At 38.1% G+C, this 18,338-nt stretch overlaps 1 protein-coding gene across 1 annotated transcript in view; it reads left to right on the top strand.

Moving 5' to 3' along the window:
• The window catches only part of gbe1 (1,4-alpha-glucan branching enzyme 1), a 122,925-nt gene that overhangs the window by 73,889 nt on the left and 30,698 nt on the right, over window positions 1–18,338 (top strand). The window contains exons 13-14 of the mRNA XM_023962003.1: window positions 10,774–10,958; window positions 15,975–16,105. Of these exons, the coding sequence (XP_023817771.1) occupies window positions 10,774–10,958; window positions 15,975–16,105 (316 nt within the window). The remainder of the gene's footprint in view (window positions 1–10,773; window positions 10,959–15,974; window positions 16,106–18,338) is intronic.

Here is an 18,338-nt window from a genome sequence, read left to right as displayed (position 1 = left end):
TTGATGCAGATTTGTCGACTGCACATCCTTGATGCCAATCTCCCGTTCCACCACATCCCATAGGTGCTCTATTGGGTTGAGATCTGGTGACTGTGGAAGCCATTTGAGTAGAGTGAACTCATTGTTAGGTTCAAGAAACCAGTCTGAGAGGATTCTAACTTTAAGACATGGCGTGATATCATGCTGGAAGTAGCCATCAGAAGATTGGTACACAGTGGACATAAAGGGATGGACATGGTCAACAATACTCAGGTAGGCTGTGGTGTTGTAACCATGCTGAATTGGTACTAAGGGCCCTAAAATGTGCCAAGAATAAATCCCCCACACCGTTGCACCACCACCACTCGCATGAAACATTGATACAAGGCAGGATGGATCTATGCTTTGATGTTGTTGATGCCAAATTCTGACCCTACCATCCAAATGTCGCAGCAGAAATGGAGACTCATCCGACCAGACAACGTCTTTTCGATCTTTTGTCCAATTTTGGTGAGCCTGTGTGAATTGTAGCCTCAGTTTCCTATTCTTAGCTGACAGGAACGGCATTCTGTGTGGTCTTCTGCAGCTGTAGCCCAACTACCTCAAGGTTGGACATGTGTGTTCAGATTTGTTCTTCTGCAGACCTTGGTTGTAACCAGTGGTTCTTTGAGTTCCTGTTGCCTTTCTATCAGCTGGAACCAATCTGACCATTCTCCTCTGTCCTCTGGCATCAACAAGGCATTTCTGTCCACAGAACTGCCGCTCACTGGATAAATTTCTCTTTTTTGTCAAGTCAAGTCAAAGTAACTTTATTGTCAAAATCTACAATGTTGACGCATACATAAAAATTGAAATTTCGTTTTCTCTTCATCTTCAGTTAAACGGGGAGACACCTTCAAATTGCACAATCATTCTCTATAAACCCTAGATGGTTGTGGGTGAAAATACCAGCAATCATGCCTAATTGCATTGAGTAGCTGCCATGTGTTTGGCTGATTAGAAATTTATGTTAACGAGTAGTTGGAGATGTGTGCCTAATAAAGTGGCCAGTTCAGTTATAGTCCAGTTATAGTTATAACTGAATCTTCTCAGATGGTACTTCTGCTTTGTTATATTGTGAAGCAGATGAGAATGCCAGTAGTTTTATGGCTCATATCTAAAAAATGAAAGTTTTTACTCTGTCGTTAAAGAGGTGGTTTGATTGAGGCGCAAAATGTCAACCATGGTATGATGTCGCGGGAAAAGTCTGGGGATGACTGAAATCAATGAGCTTTATCCTCTTGAGAACTTTAATGTCTGAGTTGAAGCCTTTATGGCAATTTCTTTAACAGATCTTAAAATCTTTCATTTGATAGATTAAGCAACGTTTCCGCCCTTTAAGTAATGCCTGTAGCGTAGCTAAAAATTCAATCACGGAAAGAAATTAGTTGTAAAGATGCAGGTATGCCATTATCTCTGCCTTGGCCTGTGGGGTCATAATGATTTATTGAAAATTCTCAATAATACATAGTCTTTGGAGAAGTTGCAGATGTGCTTGCTACATATTTGAGTTTGCTGAAATACCTTATAACTGATCAGATGATGAGCAGACAGTAACTTTCTGTGCATGAACTTTTTTGTTTTATCAAAGGTATCTGAAATGCAACAAGACTGCATTATGTAGTCCTTCATGGATCAATTCCTCTCCTATGGATCTCAGATAAATAGGTACATGGGTTCAATTTTCTTGTGATGCAGCATTCCCATAAATATGAAATGGGTCTCAATGCAGTACAGACATGCCATATCTCCTAGGCATTTTGAAAGCCAACTTGGGACATGTTGGAGCTCAAAGGTACTGTAGATGTTTACAAGCTACCTTTATGATGAATATGTGGATGGACAGTAAGAGTGTGGATTTCTTTCCCATGGGTAATCATGAATTTCATTCTATAGGCACTACAATCTTAAGCGAAGAGATTTCTTTCATGCCTCCTGAAGTGCCTTGGTACTTTATGACCTACTACTTTTTTTGCAGCTGCTCCCTAAAGGGGTTGACGAAGGTAATCATCTAGGGGAAACATCTTGCTCCATTTAACCCTATCCTCTTCATCCTCTGTCCTGACATCAGCTCCTTTCAAATGCTTTTTTACTTCCTCCAAGAATCTCCGAGTTGGTCTTACTCTCGGCATCGCACAACTTTTTACTTTCAGTGCAAATTCAATCTCGCTTCCTGAATTTTCCCTCTGACATGTTTATTCCTTATTGTATATCAGAATCCTCCATCTCTTCAGCTGCTACCTCCGAAGCTTTGTACAAAGTGGGCATGTAATGCATAAGAAGACTTGGGCCAAATATGAATTGCTTCTCTAGCCTTCTGGCTCCTCCTCATTGCTCCAATTGTAGGTGTTTTCAAAGCTGTAGTGGTGTCCAAAAGTCATTCTTTAAGGAGCTGTAGCGACCTGGGTATGGGGAGAAACACATTTCTTCCCATGGGTGTGCTCTGAAGCACAGAAGTTTACATTTAAATGTGACTATTGAGTTTTTGCATGACTTTTTAAAGTTATAAAACCAATTTTGTGTAATTTTTGGAGCACTGGCAGCTAAGTGCTAACGTAAATGACCAGCGACCATTGATGATGTCATTGAGCTGAATTGGAAGATACTATTTTTTCTATATCGCTCCAATTAGAGGGATAAATGTGGGGATGGGCAGAAGCCATAGGGGTAGGTAAACAATTCGGGTTCGACCTTTGTGTCATATAATTCTGGCAGGACACAATTTCTCCTATATAATTAATTTTTCAAACGGTTGATACTTTCGTGAGCTACAAAGAACGCTACCCGTTCATTCCACCGAAATACAAGTCCCTGATGGGTCAAAATTCAAGAGCTTTGAACACGGAAGCCCGAAACAAGCATTTATGCATAATTACATAGACTATTTATTGGAAGTGGGTGCTGGAACATGCGTTTCCGATCCCAGTGTGAAGATAGGATTACTCTGTCCACTGTCCACTTTTAATCAGTGCTGCGCTCTTTAAACCTTACACCAAACACTGCTGGTTTTAGTGCCACCTTGAGCACTTTTCCTTTTCATCTCCCTGTCACTTTTTTGTTGCAACGACACATGGCACTTCCCTCCACCTGTTTCAACCTGCTTAAACGCCGCTTCACCTCTTTCCCCACACTCTGTTGCTCTCAACTGTCAACTTTTCCAAGTACTTCTTCACTTCAGCTTCTTGGAAACCTCACAATTCTACTTCCTTTTATCCACACACTCCTAACCTGTTCTGTTGCCGCTAACTTCTATTCCCCTTTTTTCTTAAGAAAACCTTAACCTCTTCAGGTTTTTCTCCACTAACCCTTTTTACAATCTGCAAACATATGAGTCCATGGAGAGTCTTTTCTAACCTCATTCATCAGTCTGCCCATCACCACAGCACACAGAAAGTATCCCAGAGCTTACCTTTGATGCAGACCCACCTCCTTTCTCATCTTGGTACAAACAAATTGTACCAATCTATAGTTTCATTGTAAAGTTAAAATAATCTAAATAGCCCTTCTTTCTTTTTTCTTGTATTATGAAAGGATGAAAATTTGTCTGAATTAAAAATCCCTAAAAGTAACCAACACCAAACAAGACGTTTTGAATAACGTTGAGTGAAATTATGAAAATTTTTAAATCCAAATCAGTCGAATTGTGCTGCAATGTTCTCAAACTACTGTATCTCTATGGAAATGCCTTGGCACCATCTTTGTTACTGTTTTTCTAAACTCCTTTTTTCCATTTATAGACAAAGTAGTTTACAGCCATGCTGTCTGACATGGTTTTTGCATGTGTACCTGTAGTGAATATCCTGCCGCGTGGCCTAATTTCAGCAGAGATTTGGTTATCAGACACATTCAACCCTGCCCTCCTTTTACGTTCAGAAGAGTTCAAGGTTAAATTAATGACTCCAGGGTGCCATGTTGCTGGTTGCGAAACAAGTCCAAATAATCACAACTCCATCACTGTTCTCAATGGGTACGAGGTCTGGATATCAGTCTCTAACATGCAATGTTTAGTTTTTGACAATTTGTTGTTGGTGTGTAGTGGACAGTGTGTAGTGGAATCTTCAGATGTCTTTTCCATTTCTATAAATTTACCCTTACAGTAAATGCTTTAGTATTCTCTTTTTAACTTTGATCTTTAGAGATAAATGTATTTGTTTTTCTTTTTTTTTCTATTTCCTAATGGAATGCTGTAGTGTATTATATGTGAATACATCAGTCCGGGAAATGGCCAAAGAAGCTTTTATGAACATGTTTGTACCTTAATTCATTTAACTATCATTAACTGACTTCTCCTTTTTGGTTTTCTAAAGACCCTCTCAGATGAAAACTGTGTTTTTGGTGTTTTTAACATGCTCTTGTGACCTTTTTTCTGATGACGATGTAGGACATGGATAAAGAAAATTAAGTTTAAAATTGCATTTCTGAGCATTTCTTTCTTCTAATCATGAATAAGGAGCGGACGAAAACAAATGCTGTTTTGAGACTGTTCTTAGAGGTCTTATGGATCTGATGGTTTAATGTTGGAAGCATTTACTTTTACACGTGTCTCTATCTAAAAGCTGCTTGAATCCATACCATCCTTTGCTTTTCTGACCTCTTTTATTGAAAAATAAAAAAAAGTTTCTTTCCCTTAAGAAAGGTTGTCAAAATATAGCACGCTCCAGATGCCAGTCACTCCACACAACAGACCTTTCAAGTGTGCTGACAGTGTTGACAGCTTTCTGTAAGTCCACTTCTTTAAATGCACAATTGGACTTCATAACCTTCACCACTATTGTCCGAAAAATTTTAGAAAGATGGTTGTTTTTTTTAAATTTATTAGTTAAAACTGATAGAGTATTGTGTCATTCCGCCCCCAACAGATATAGCATTTACAGCAAATTAAGTATAATATTATTGTAACACAGGTGAGTTTTATGTCTCTGGCTTCCTAAAATACCTTTGACAGCTTAGACATGCCAGTTGCAGCTCTGACATGCAACATTTTCCTCAGCAACTGTCTGTCACCATCTGCAGCAGAGTTATATCTCAGTGCTGGGTTAAAAAAGAATATTCCAGGTTCATCTACAATCAATCACCTGGGTAGTTTGTTCAAGCTTCCAGTGGATTAAACATTTCCACCCAGCTGAGTAACAGGATGATAAAAAGGAGTTTGGGATCCCACCTAAAATGCAGTTTTTCTTTGAAGTTAGAGAGTCACCAGTTCTTTGGAGAGACTGACATGGTCGAGCGTTTCACTAATGGAGGCAAAAAGCTCAGGAGAACGTCACTGTGCTGTTTCAGTTAGCCAGTTAATAAAAGGGAATATCTCTTACCTTTAGCAACAGCCCACATAGCTGCGACTTTGAATTCAAACGGCTCCGTCTTGATAAAGGATGATCGAAAAGCAACTTCCTGGTGATATCAAACAGGATAGCCTCATATCTTAATGACTTCACATACCAATCCGTTTTTTGTTTATTTCTTAAGGTGGCAGCGTAATAAAAAATTGGCTTGGAGGGGAATTAAATCGAGTAGGGCCATTAACATGAAGCTTTCAAAGCAGACTTAATAAGATAAGCTTTACTCTCCTCCCTAACCAACATCCCGGGGCTGCAGTGACAAGAAAGAGCTGGTACCAGAAAGTTGAGCAGTATGCTCAGCATTGAGGGATTATGAACAACAGTGAACGAAGCAGATGGAGAGCTGAGTCCCTTTAAATGAACATCTTAATGAGACTAATTAATTTGGATTAATTTAGTTTGGTGGACTCGTTGCCATAAAGACAATTAGTTGAACTTAATATGTAAATCCATAATGCTCAATGTTGATTCCGATGAAAATCCTATTTTTCGGTGTTTTAGTCGTGTTCTTGTGGCATTTTTCCCATGATGGAAGACATACATGAAGAAAATTGAGCATTTCTTTCTTCAAATTGTTAATCAGGAGCAGACAACAAAATTTTATTAGAAAAAGGCTTGTATTTGTGACTTTGAAGCTACTACGGCAAGCCACAAGCTCTGCTCCATTCTAATAAGATCCACTTGTAGTCAACTAGATCCGTGTACGTCTTAATTTTCCTGATTGAACCGCTGAAGCTGATTTTGTAGAGAAAAGCAAAGCAGAAGGTTTCCAACATTCTGATGAAACAATTGTGTTTTCTTCTGGACTGCTGCAAGAACAGCAGTGCACACTGATTCTTTAAAGTGACTTTAATGACTTTTACTTTGAGAGACTGACACAAACTAACAATTTCTATTCTGTCACAGGAGGAGCTGTAACACGTTCCCCTTCTATATTTTGGAATTGAACTGAAGAAACAGCCAGTCGCTGGCACACCTTTTACTAAGGGATGAATGAAAATTTCCTTAACCACTCCTTAAAACAAGTGCAGCACATTGAAAGATGCACATTATGCATATTTACAAAATGCTCTGACTGTCCATCTCAGCGGTCAAAATGGATTACAGTGTGCACTCGTTCATCACGGGGGTTAAGTTCTAAAAATAACCTGCAATCTTAGACATAAGATTACGGATGTTTTAAGGTTGTAAAACCCCTCGTTACACACTTTTCTCAACCAGACAAACATTTCTACTTTTTTTTCCCCACTTTGTTTAAACTCTTTAAGTTCAAACCAATGATTTGCTCATGATTGAAAATTTGTATAGATTTGGCAGCCTGCATGCATTTAGACACAGCGGAGGAGATTGATTGACAAGATCACCAGCCAATCAGGATGAAGAACACACTGCTGTGAAAGATAAAATAAGAGAAGCATGCAAGTTTGCTTTAAGGAAATCTGCAAAACCACGATATAGCGAGGGACAACTCCCTATATCGAGCAGATATAAGTCTTTATTTCGAAAGTTTCTTTTACTTACCAGTTTAGCTTAGTCTATTGGGTTAAATTTAGCAATCAGCTATTGTATTTTATATCTGCTTTTAGGTTTTGTACATTTAGTGAAGCCTTTTGAGACAACAGGGTTGTAATATTGGGCTATATAAATAACATTTCATTGAATTATACTTCCTGTCTTTTACTATGAAGCAGTGAGAAATTTGTCTCAGCATTAATTATTTTTGACAAATTTGGAAAGTTGTTCTCTTGCCCTTTCCTATTTCATGCAGATTTTATGTCTTCCATATTTTTATTCAAATATTACAATGCGTAATTAATAAAACAATAGCAATTTGCATGAAATGAGAAAAGTCATCAACTTGCCCAAAAAAAAGGGGAAACCCAAAATATTATAAAAATGTATATTTTGCAGCAGTTTGACCTTCACTGGAGTCCTGCCACTGCAATTGGGCCACACTTTTGATGGCCATCATAAATTAAGAATGCATCTCATTACCATTAATGTCCCACACATTAGCCTATTTACTTATTGATTTTGTTGACACTGCGACCTTTGCTGCCACACCATCATTCTTAGAGCTTGTAAATTACAAATGAGTGGGTCTTGTGCCTGGTTCATCTCAAAGTCACAGTAATTGTTAAACTTATGTCACGCCTCTCCTGCTCAGGAAAGAAAGTTCAATGTAGAGACCCACTCTGATGAAAATCATGTTTTTGGTGTTATTTTGTCCTTCTGGCATTAAGCTCATAATGGAGATGAAAATTAAGCTTAAACTTCTGACTGTTTTGTTTATTTAAATTGTTATGATCAGGAGGAGAGGAAAAAAAGCTGTTAGAAAAAGGCCCAAGACAATCGGTGGCCACAAGCTCCCCGCTCCATTCCGATGCATCCACTTGTAGACGATTAGATCCATGTACGCCTTTGTTTTCCTCGTCTGAGCCCGTATCGGGATCAATGCCGAGCAGCTGGATAGTTCCAATATTGCTCGCCATTTCTGTTGCACCGCTAATGTTAGCATGGGGTTGTAAGCTAGTGATGAGCATGTAAATGGAGAGCTCTCAGCAACGGGGAGGGGAAGGGGGTGCGGAGTTGCCGAGCCAGCTGTGCCGCCCACAACTCTGAGGCGAACTTCTGTCGCTCTGCAGAAACTCCCAGAATACGAAACGCATATTATGATTTAGGGTAGAAAACGGCATAATATTTAAAAAAAAAAATTTAAATATGACCACAGTGGGAGTTTAAGGAGGATCCGCTGGATTTTCAGTCTACACGCTCAGCCCCCACTATCGCGTTCCTCACTCGAGCTAAATGAGTGAAATGCAAAGTGATTGGTTCTCATTAATATTCAGTTCAATTAAAAATAGTTGGCATTGACAAAGGTTTGATGAATGGTATGAAACTGTAGTCACAGTTTGATATTTAATAACAATCAGCATTAAATTGCATTGCGTAAGCAGTTTAAAACTTGACATATACATGGGCATGACAGGTAATTAAATTCATGCCAGTGCAATGCACTGTGACTTATTACATTACAGGTCCTGTTTTCTATATGTGAAAGACTACAACATGGGTTTTACAGTACAGACAGTCCTCTGCTGGATTAAGAGGAAGAACGATTTTGGTTGCTGGTACTGAGGTGTAATTCCTAATTCCCACGTTTCACATTAAACTGTGTGGGAGGCTTGTTATTCGTGCAGATGTCACAAGAAGAGGGACTCTACCATCTTTCTGCTTCATGTCTGTCTCTGAATGTGTTTCTGCTGCCCCAGTTCTGAGCCTCGTTTTATTGGCAGTCCATTTCTTGTGGTTTTCCACTAGTTTAACACCTACATAATTTATTTCATTAGTCTTTTGTCGCTGGCTGTCATTTCCACTTCATCCTGTCAATCTAATGTTTTTTTTTATATATCTTTATTCATATTTATTTATTTACCTAGCTTCCATCTTCCTCAATCTATTGTCTTTCTTTCTCCGTTGGGAATTCAATTATCCTGGCTGTTGTGTTTTGATGTTGTTGTGACATTCGATAACGGATTCATTATCTCATCTCCTGGCTTGACAACATCAGGCCTGTTTTTTTCCCTTCTCTTCTGCGGAATCTTTTCAACTTTATGAAACAACGAAGCTGAAGTTGTTCTCCGCAGCGACTTGTTTTTAATTAACAAATCTTAATAAATTGGAAAAAGCTTGTATGTAGGAAGTGAAAGTTTACAAGATGTTGATGCATCTGAGCCTTTATAGGTATATGCTCTTATGCATGCAAGATTTGTATGGAATTGTTATGAAAGCAAATGTTACCTAAGAGCTAGAGTACAGCAAAAGTCTTTTGGTCATTAATTTACTTTTTATGCACACATTTCACTGATGTATGAAGAAAAATCCTGACCGATAAAGCTTAAATCTTTAATGGGCCTATATCATGCAAAAGTTAAATATTGAAACTGGCTATAAACACTCAATCACTTTATTAGTAGAGAATATTTTATCAACATGTTGTATAACACATGATGCTTGACATAAGACTCAAATAAACAGTCATAGAACACAAATATAATTAGTTTTATTGTTCTAATAATTGGAAATTTTTCTTAAAATAGGTGTGTATTGCTATAAAAAAAGAATATTTCTGAACCATGAGCATCTTAACATAAGAATAGAATTACACATTTTAAGATACATTTCTCCTAAGGATTATATGTACATTTACTTTCAAACTTTTGCTAAATGTATTTCAGTATGTGATGAGTCAAATAAAACTTTCCAATTTCAAGCAAGTCTGTTCTTGAAAATTAGACCACTCACCATTAACCTTTACTAGTCTTCAAACTCATTGAGGAGTTTACTAAAAGATTCGTATCATAATTTATGGTTGACAATTTGATTCATAGTCTATGTTGGTTCATTTTGAATGATCCATTTCACTGACCTAAAATGGATCTTTAGCCAAAACTTCAACCAGTGGGACTCAGAGATAAATACCTGGTACTGAACAGTTTAGGGGAAGTTTTCCACATTCCTTGTATTTCTTGCAAAACAATCAAGTGTAATTTAAATAAGATTTAATGGCAAGTCCATTCACATTTTAGTTTCATAAAGTCCGTCCCACTGTTGTTTTTCCACATTAAAATAGTCCAAAGGGAACATTTTTTAGAACATTCTAGCACACTGTATGGTCACATGTCTTTGCAAATTCAAAGTGTTTCCAAGCATTTGACTGTAATGATGGATTGATCTTTTTTTTTTGCTGCCATCACACATGTGTTATGTGATGGCCTACTGTGCCTCAATTCAAATGGTATTTTCCAATATCAATTATGACTGATATGATTTATTTCATTTTGAAACGAATATATAATCATACACTGTAAGTCGATTTGACTAATAACTTGCCTCAGACAGATCGGTGGATCGTAGGAATAGAAATCAATTAATCTATTAAATTGATTAATTGTCAACACTTAGATTAAGACAAACCTCAAGTGTGCTGATTGATTAAAAATGTATGTATTGTTAAGAATGGTAACCTATAAAAAGTTTATATCAAAGAATTCCTTTTCTTTAATATATATATATATATTATAATTTCTGCTTTATTGCTTGATTTAATTTTACCTCTTGAACAGCAGGATATTGGGTTGGAAAATCCTTGCTGGCAAAAATACTGCAGGAGCTATGTGCTCGTGTTTTAATATGGGAATATCTTTGTCAGGCTCTGGAAAAGTCTGTCAAGGTCATATCTGTCGCTGTCTTTTGCATGTTTGATCTGTCTCTTCTTTTGCCTTGTTAATATTTCTCAAAACCTCAAAGGAAGGAAGAGCTCATAAAGCATGACACAGTAGAGTATGCCAATTCAGAGACGGTATGTCTGTCTCTTCATTATGTACATTTTTTAATAACACTCTCTGTGTTGCAGGAAATGAGTTTGGCCATCCAGAGTGGCTGGATTTCCCCAGGGAAGGCAACAATCAGAGTTACCACTATGCCCGACGGCAGTTTAACCTGTTGGATACGGATCACCTCCGCTACTGCCAGCTCTACGCCTTTGACCGGGACATGAACCGCGCCGAAGACAAGTACGGCTGGCTGGCAGCTCCACCTGTAAGAACGGCACACACCAACTTTGCAGAATTGTGCAGATACTCGATAACACACATGTGAAAATAGGGGGGAAAAAATATTGATTATGTAGTCTTATAAGATCATTCTTTCCTAGGATAAATGTATTCTCCAGTCTCCATCTTTACACACCTGTTCGGCCTTCTCGGAGAGATAAAAGCCCCTTAAATGGAGCTCCTTTTAAAAAGTGTCTTGTTTCTCTGCCTGCTGTCAAGTTGAGCAGTAATAGATTTCACTCGCTTCCTTGAGTTTCTGTCTTTGGCTGCAATTGAGAGAATAAATTATGTTTCTCTCATGAGGGGTTTGTAGCAAAGTAATGGGATAATGCAAATGGAGAGTGTGGCTAAATTGACAGGGATTAGAAGGGAGTCTGTGCAGTTGTTTCAGAAATGCCCTTCTGCACAACCCCAGTGGCTGATCCACCGATTCAAGCCAGTTGACCTTCATGTTTAGAGACTGACCAGCTGACAAACTAATGCAGAAGAATGACAGAAATATAAATGAACATATACACGACAGAAAAAAATAGAGAATGATTAAACCATTTGTATCAAAATGAGAGAAAGTACCGAGCCCGGACTGTACTGTACTGGCAGGAAGGACAATTACTCCAAAGCTTAGCCGCTTCAGGCGGAATGTCACCACCGCATGGCGTGTTTGAGCTTTCCACGTGAAACTTTGTATCAAATAATAAAGCCAAAACTCACTTTTTTATTGCAACATGAAATTATGGGACACACAAGTCTACATGAAGTGGTTTATAGACCAAATGTCGGTATCATTGAGAAATAGTTGAATATTAAGTCTTTATTTTGACACTTAACCAGAAATAATTTTACTTTAAGCTGTTAGACATTTTAGAAAGTTAAAGATGAGAATAAATCAGACTTATTTACCTCCAGTCAATCCCTAATGTGTTTGCATTGAACAACTAGCATTCATTTCTTTGCCTTAAATTGGTTTATCAACCGTTTACAATACTTTTCTGGAGATCTTTTGCTTGCCTGAACTTAGCTGAGGAGAGGAGAGATAGAGGTGATGGTTAATTATTAGCACAGATTCAATTTATATTTATCTATAGCACCTTCTATGAGAATGTCACCTACGATGCTTTATAGAGAGAAGCAGAGCAAATGACAAAGGTGCAATAGAAAAATCAATAAAGAATCAGAATGAAGCATGAATTATGAGAGGAAAAAAACATATTAAAAGGTATTAAAACATATTAAGAAATGATTGTCACGTTAATCATTTGTTAAAAAAACAAGCTAATTTGTACTTTTAATTCAAAGAATACTAGAAAAGGGTTTTTAGGAGTTGAGGGATATTTTTTAATTTTTCAATGAAGTTAAAAGAATAAAAACCCACACCAATTAAAAAAAAGTTGGGTTTTTATTTATCTTAGTTTTTTTTATATATGTTTTTGTGGCATATTTTATGATGGAGAACATGAAGAAAAATTAACTCAAAAGTGCATTTCTAAGAATTTCTTCATTCAGGTCGTTGTGACTTAGAAGCAGATGAAAAAAAGCTGTTTGAAAAAGAGACATTTGTGACGTAGAAAATACACTTGGCAGCCACAAGCTCCCTGCTCTGAGCTCTCACCAATGGGAAGAGGAAAGGGGAGCGAGGTTATTCCAATCCAAGGCTTCTCTGAATTCTAATGAACTCTTGCCGCTCTGCAGAATGTTTGTCTTTAATAAAGGATCACATGAATAATAAGCTATATTTCTTAGGAGTACTTGAGTCTAGAAACACCTTTTTAGCCTGTTTTATTTTTTGTGTTTTTTCCCCCAAAGGTGATGCCATCAGTTCTACATGTGAGATATTTTGAACATTGAAAGGATAGTTTCAATGAATTGATCATATGATCAATTCATTACTGATAGCGCTAAACGTGTCTGATGCATCATTTACACGTACAAACGTAAATATTTAGCAGGAATCCAGAAGACATTTTTAAACCCAAATAGACTCTTACACAAATATAACTGGAAATAAGTGTAAACGGGTAAAAATGCATCACATTCTTAGTAGTTGGCTCAGACTTTGCCACACATTTTATTTCTGCACTGTAAGTTACATTTCCATTCACATTTATGGTATTTATGGTTCTGCCTGCTTTTCTCAGTTTATACAGTAACAACAGCTGCTCTGTTTAGACACCAGATAGACCTTTAGAAAAAAAATATTTTATTAATAATTCAGAAAACAAAATATCAAAGGTGTTGTGGAAGTGTAGGAAAATCTAAATATACAGAATAATGTGCTTGAAGGTGCTGGCATCAAAGTATTCACATGGATCAAAACCAGCATTACACGCAAGATTATCTGGAAACCAGATGCATGATAACTCAGTTCCAGGGGCTCCTCCAGAACTGATGCTGTGGGCAAATAAAATGAAAAATAAATCGTATTTGGAGACTAATAAAAGATCAGACAAAGACTTTGTAGAACATCATTCAGAGATAATGCCAATAATGTTTATAGATTCTGCTGTAATAACCAGATAAGTCTGAATCCTTCACAGAGCTTATCAATGACATTGCAAGGTAATTGCTCTTATTAGATATATTCTATAGCGCTGGCGGTTCAATAATTCACAGAGGTGGATGGATCCAAGGGCGTTTTGAAGATGAAGTGTAAGCCTGACGTGATCTACAAGCAGTTCTCCTTGTTGTCTCTGGAGGGATGGAACTTTTTGGTGATGGAAACATTTGGTTGCATTTGTTTGGGAGTGGGATTAAAGCTGCACATTTTCACAGTGTGAAGTGTGCTGAGTCACGAAGCCAAATGAAAACGCTCAGGTCACATCTGTGTACTTGCAGTTATTTTTTTTGCTGCAGCTGGCTCTAGTCCAGCTGAGTATGCATTTTCCCTTGACACCATTGTCCTACTTACTAAGCTATGACAAAAAACAAAACTGAAATCCATGTTTTTTACTGTAAACAATACTGCAGTCGACTGAATTTAAGTTCCAGTGAAGAAGCAGAGCAGAGAGGTTTCTCAAATATTGGATTTCAACACTTTTTTCCCTCCCCCATGAAAAATCCACTTTTCTCAGGGTGCTGACTTCACAAATAGGGATTTACCCTGCTCTCTTTGGCTGGCTAAGTTTCACACAAAACTGTTTCAGGTCAGCATTGTGCTGCAGGCACTGACAGAGACGGGAACTCTTCAGACTCTTAAGACCTGACGTCAAATCAGGCATTGCTCTGATATGAGACAGCCATATGTTTGGTTTCTTGAGTGTATTTCTCCCAGTGCACGTTAGCCATTTATCATCAAGAAAATGTAATTACCCTATTTTTTTGGACTATAGGTCACCCTGGAGTGTAAGCCGCAGCAGCCAAAAACTGCAGAATAAAGAAGAAAAATCATATATAAGTCACACTTTTGAGAGAAAAGTGCAGAGATTATGAACAACTTCGCCAAAACTGCGTTCACACCAAACGGGATTCAGGCAACAGATTGCATCCGCTGCCTCTTTTTTAACAGGTGTCAAATTCGATGCTCAATGATTGTACCGTGAAGGAGGGTCTAAAGGCAGAGAGGCCCAGTTAAGTTTAGTTTAGCAATCAGCTATTGAATGCTATGACTTTATGTTCCTTATGATTCATGTTTATTATACAATTACTGGTTTGAAGCCCATTGAGATGACTGTTGTTGTAAATCTTGGGCTATATAAATAAAATAAATTGAATTCAATTCAATTGTCCAAAAATGTTTTCATAAACTAGATGCTTCAGTTGCGTGTGGGAGAAGCTATCTTCAACTTTTTTAGTCTTATCGCTGCATGGAAGCATTGACTGAAAATCTCAATGAACGGAAAACACGAATTATGTTGAGTAATCAGGTTTATTTATTTTGAGGAGCCCTTCAAAGGCATCAGTGAACGCATCTCTGCGTCCTGGTTCATGGCTTTGATTGCAGCAATGTCTACCTTTTCTACTACAGGAGCTGCGTCTGAATGACGGCGCTTTCAGCGGTACTTCTGTGTCTCTGTAACCTAGTTTAATGACTTGCTATTAGTCAAAGGAAGGAAAAAATAAAAACAAGAATAGTAACATCTCGATGCACATAAGAAAAATATAAAGTTTAGAAGGAGAACAATCAGATTCTCCTCCATGTTTGTTTTGGACGCTGCTTCTTCTGCTGCATTCCTGTCAGAAGCAAATATTGATATACACCTACAGTGCCCTCTAGTGGTTGTTGGCCGGAAACAACCGCTAAAGGGTTTTTAACTGGAAAAGAATGAATATATGAGGCAATATTTCTTTTTTTTTAAACCACATATATGTCGTTCCTGAGTATGAGTCAAGCTCTAAACTATGCAAAGAAAGAGCAACTTTTACTTAGAAAACCACTGTATTTAGAGTTGGGTTTTTTTTCTTCTTCTTTTTTTTTTACTTTTTTTTTTTTTTTTAATCAGAAACTGATTTGAAGGGTGGGGTTTAAAAATGTTTTGCATTGTTAAATATATCTCTGAGAGCATGAGGAAGTTAGCATTTCGTCCGATCTCGTGAAGAAATGGACAGACTCTAGACTTTTAGCTCCTTCCCTAACCTCCATCCTCCGCGAGTCCGGTTCCAGAGGTGCTTATCATCTCCTTCAGCCGTGAATATGCTGCCTTGAAATTGGCTAGGGGAGGCAGGTGCTAAAAATAGGGGCTTGGGTGACATTGATAATCTCTGCTAATGACACGTTAGCAGTAGCTCGCTCCACAGGAAAGTGGCGCCTTTATCATGTGCAGCTGTCTAAAGCTGACAGTGTCTGCCTTGCACCATCCTGGGCTGCTGCTTTCTGCTGATGAGAACCACCTGAAATTCTGTGTGGGGATGCTGCTCGCTCTGTTTGAAAATATGTAGTCTGCTGATATAACGTCCTTCAGTGAACCTGTCTAAATCCAGCATAAGAATGGTAATAACTATTTCTGGAGAAATACTTTATTAGCTTCTGTTTTCTCTCTTTTTTTTTTCTTTCCTCTTTCCCCTCCAGGCCTTTGTTAGCGCCAAGCATGAAGGGGACAAGGTCATTGTGTTTGACAGGGCAAACGTGCTCTTTATCTTCAACTTCCACCCCAACAGAAGCTTCCAGGACTACAGGGTCGGTGTAGAAGCTGCAGGAAAGTATCCTTTTAACTCTTATATGTCATGTCGCTACTTTTTCGTAATAACAGTGCCTCACAGAGAAACGGTGTCCATGCCACTGCTTTTTTTTTCTTACACAAAACATGATTGCACTGGTTGTTGGAAAAAAAGTCCCAGATGATATTTCAGTCAAATAAATAAATCTTAAAACAGAACAATGTTATTCACTCATCAAATTGTTGTTTGAAAGAAGTAAAGTTCTGCTGGACAACCATGAGAAAAGTAGAGATACAATAGTGCACATCAATAACCTGCTCTTTCAAAAGCTAACCTTTTAGCTCCTCTCAAAACCAAAGACCTTCATGTGAAAGGATTTTCTTTTAAACCAGTCCTTAGACTGTATCAGATAAAATGCACAAAACATAAGAAAACCTTTTAGAAGAAAAATAACCAAAGCAAAATAAAGAGGTAGAACAACCAGCTATGAGTTAACGCAATGTCAAAGAGAAAAAAAGCATCATTAATGATTAAAGAAAAGCAAACAGTGCCGTCATGAAACCGTTTCCAAATAATTCAGAGTTCATTGTGGTGGAAATTATTCAATACAGTTGGTTATCTTCCAAGGAACAAGGATCCCAGCAGGTGCTGAGCAAGGAGCGAGTACACTGCTTAGAAAAGGTGCACAAAGCCAGTTACATTCCACAAAACAGATTCACACCAGCAGTTTCAAAAGGAACAGTATTATTTTTGTACAGTGTACTAGTTTACCCATAAAATGGAATACACAAGTACTCTGTTTGGTCAAAAGTTTGACCAAAAATGATCAAATGTATCCATGGTGGTGGAGGGGGGGTGATTTTGGCTTTTCAAATCTGAAATCCACTAAAAACAAAAGTAGTCAAACAGAAAGATGGACGAAAAAACAAAAGACAAATAGACATTGGTCATTCTTAACTTGGTAGAGCTTTGTGTTCCTAACACGTAGTCTTATCTGTTTTATCTGTTTGCAGTAATCAAACTGTAAACTTTACAATTAAATATGATTTTAGATTAAACTTTTTGACTTTTACTACTCATGATAGACAGTTTGTTTCTTTGTTTTCTGTCCAAAATAAACATACAACTATGGAAGGAACTGTGCACATTTTGATTGTTATAAACACACAAAAATACAGACAGACACAAATTTTATCAGCTTAACATTCACCGATTTGGCATACATTTTGTTCATTCAGTTTGTCCCTTTCGGGGTCACGGGGCTGCCGGAGTCTATCCCGGCAACTTATGGGCAAAGGCAGGGGACACCCTGGACAGGTCGCGAGTCTGTTGCAGGGTCACACATATCACACACCCATGCACTCTCACATTCACACCTATGGACAATTTGGGGTGACCAATTAGCCTATGAAGCATGTTTTTGGACGGAGGGAGGAAGCCGGAGTCCCCGGAGAAAACCCCACACATGCACGGGGAGAACATGCAAACTCCACACAGAAAGTTCCCCCATTGATGTTTCAGGTCCCCCAGCTGGGACTTGAACCAGGGGCCTTTTCGCTGTGAGGCAAGAGCGCTAACCACTACACCTCCACAGTTGAATTGCTTGTCTGGAAAAAACAAACTGCATCCACTACTGCCCCTAATCAAAAAATTTGTTAAAAATCATCTTCAGGTAAAACTCATTATTTCATAATGTTGCTTCTTCTTAGCAGCACAGCAGACACACTGGTCTCTTTATTAAACATTTTTTAGACATCACATGACATTCTGCATTCTAAGAGAATGCCCCTAGGAGCTGAGAGGTGGATCAAAGACTGTGTGAGACATATCGATAGTAAATGAGACTTGTAAAGAGCCACAGTTTTAATAGCAGTGTTTTCTCTGAGGCTGCTGCTTTTGTGATGTAATTTTAGCAGTAATTGGTGAGGGAAATATGAGTCGGTTGTTTATTGTAATGTTGTTATTCTGTTTGGAGAGAAATAATATCAGAGCCCAGTGGTTCAGAAACGCTCTCCTTAGCAACATTGGCTGTCAGGAATTTAATGAGTCCCACAGTTGTGATTACAGCAGACTTGATGATCAGGAATGTGGAAGGGGGACAGGAAGCTGACAGATCTGTGTTTATCATAGCGGGCATCCCTCCCTCATGAGAACCGCAGTTGCTCACGCCATCAGTTTCCCAGGTGGACATGAGCTATGCTGCCCACTCGCCTTTGATTTAAATGAAAATAATGAGTCAGAAATAAGTTTGTTAGCCTTCTCTGACTGCCAGGAG

This window comes from Oryzias latipes, chromosome 13 (assembly GCF_002234675.1).
Source record: "Oryzias latipes chromosome 13, ASM223467v1".
NCBI lineage: Eukaryota > Metazoa > Chordata > Actinopteri > Beloniformes > Adrianichthyidae > Oryzias > Oryzias latipes.
This window is presented reverse-complemented; position numbering and strand designations above follow the sequence as displayed.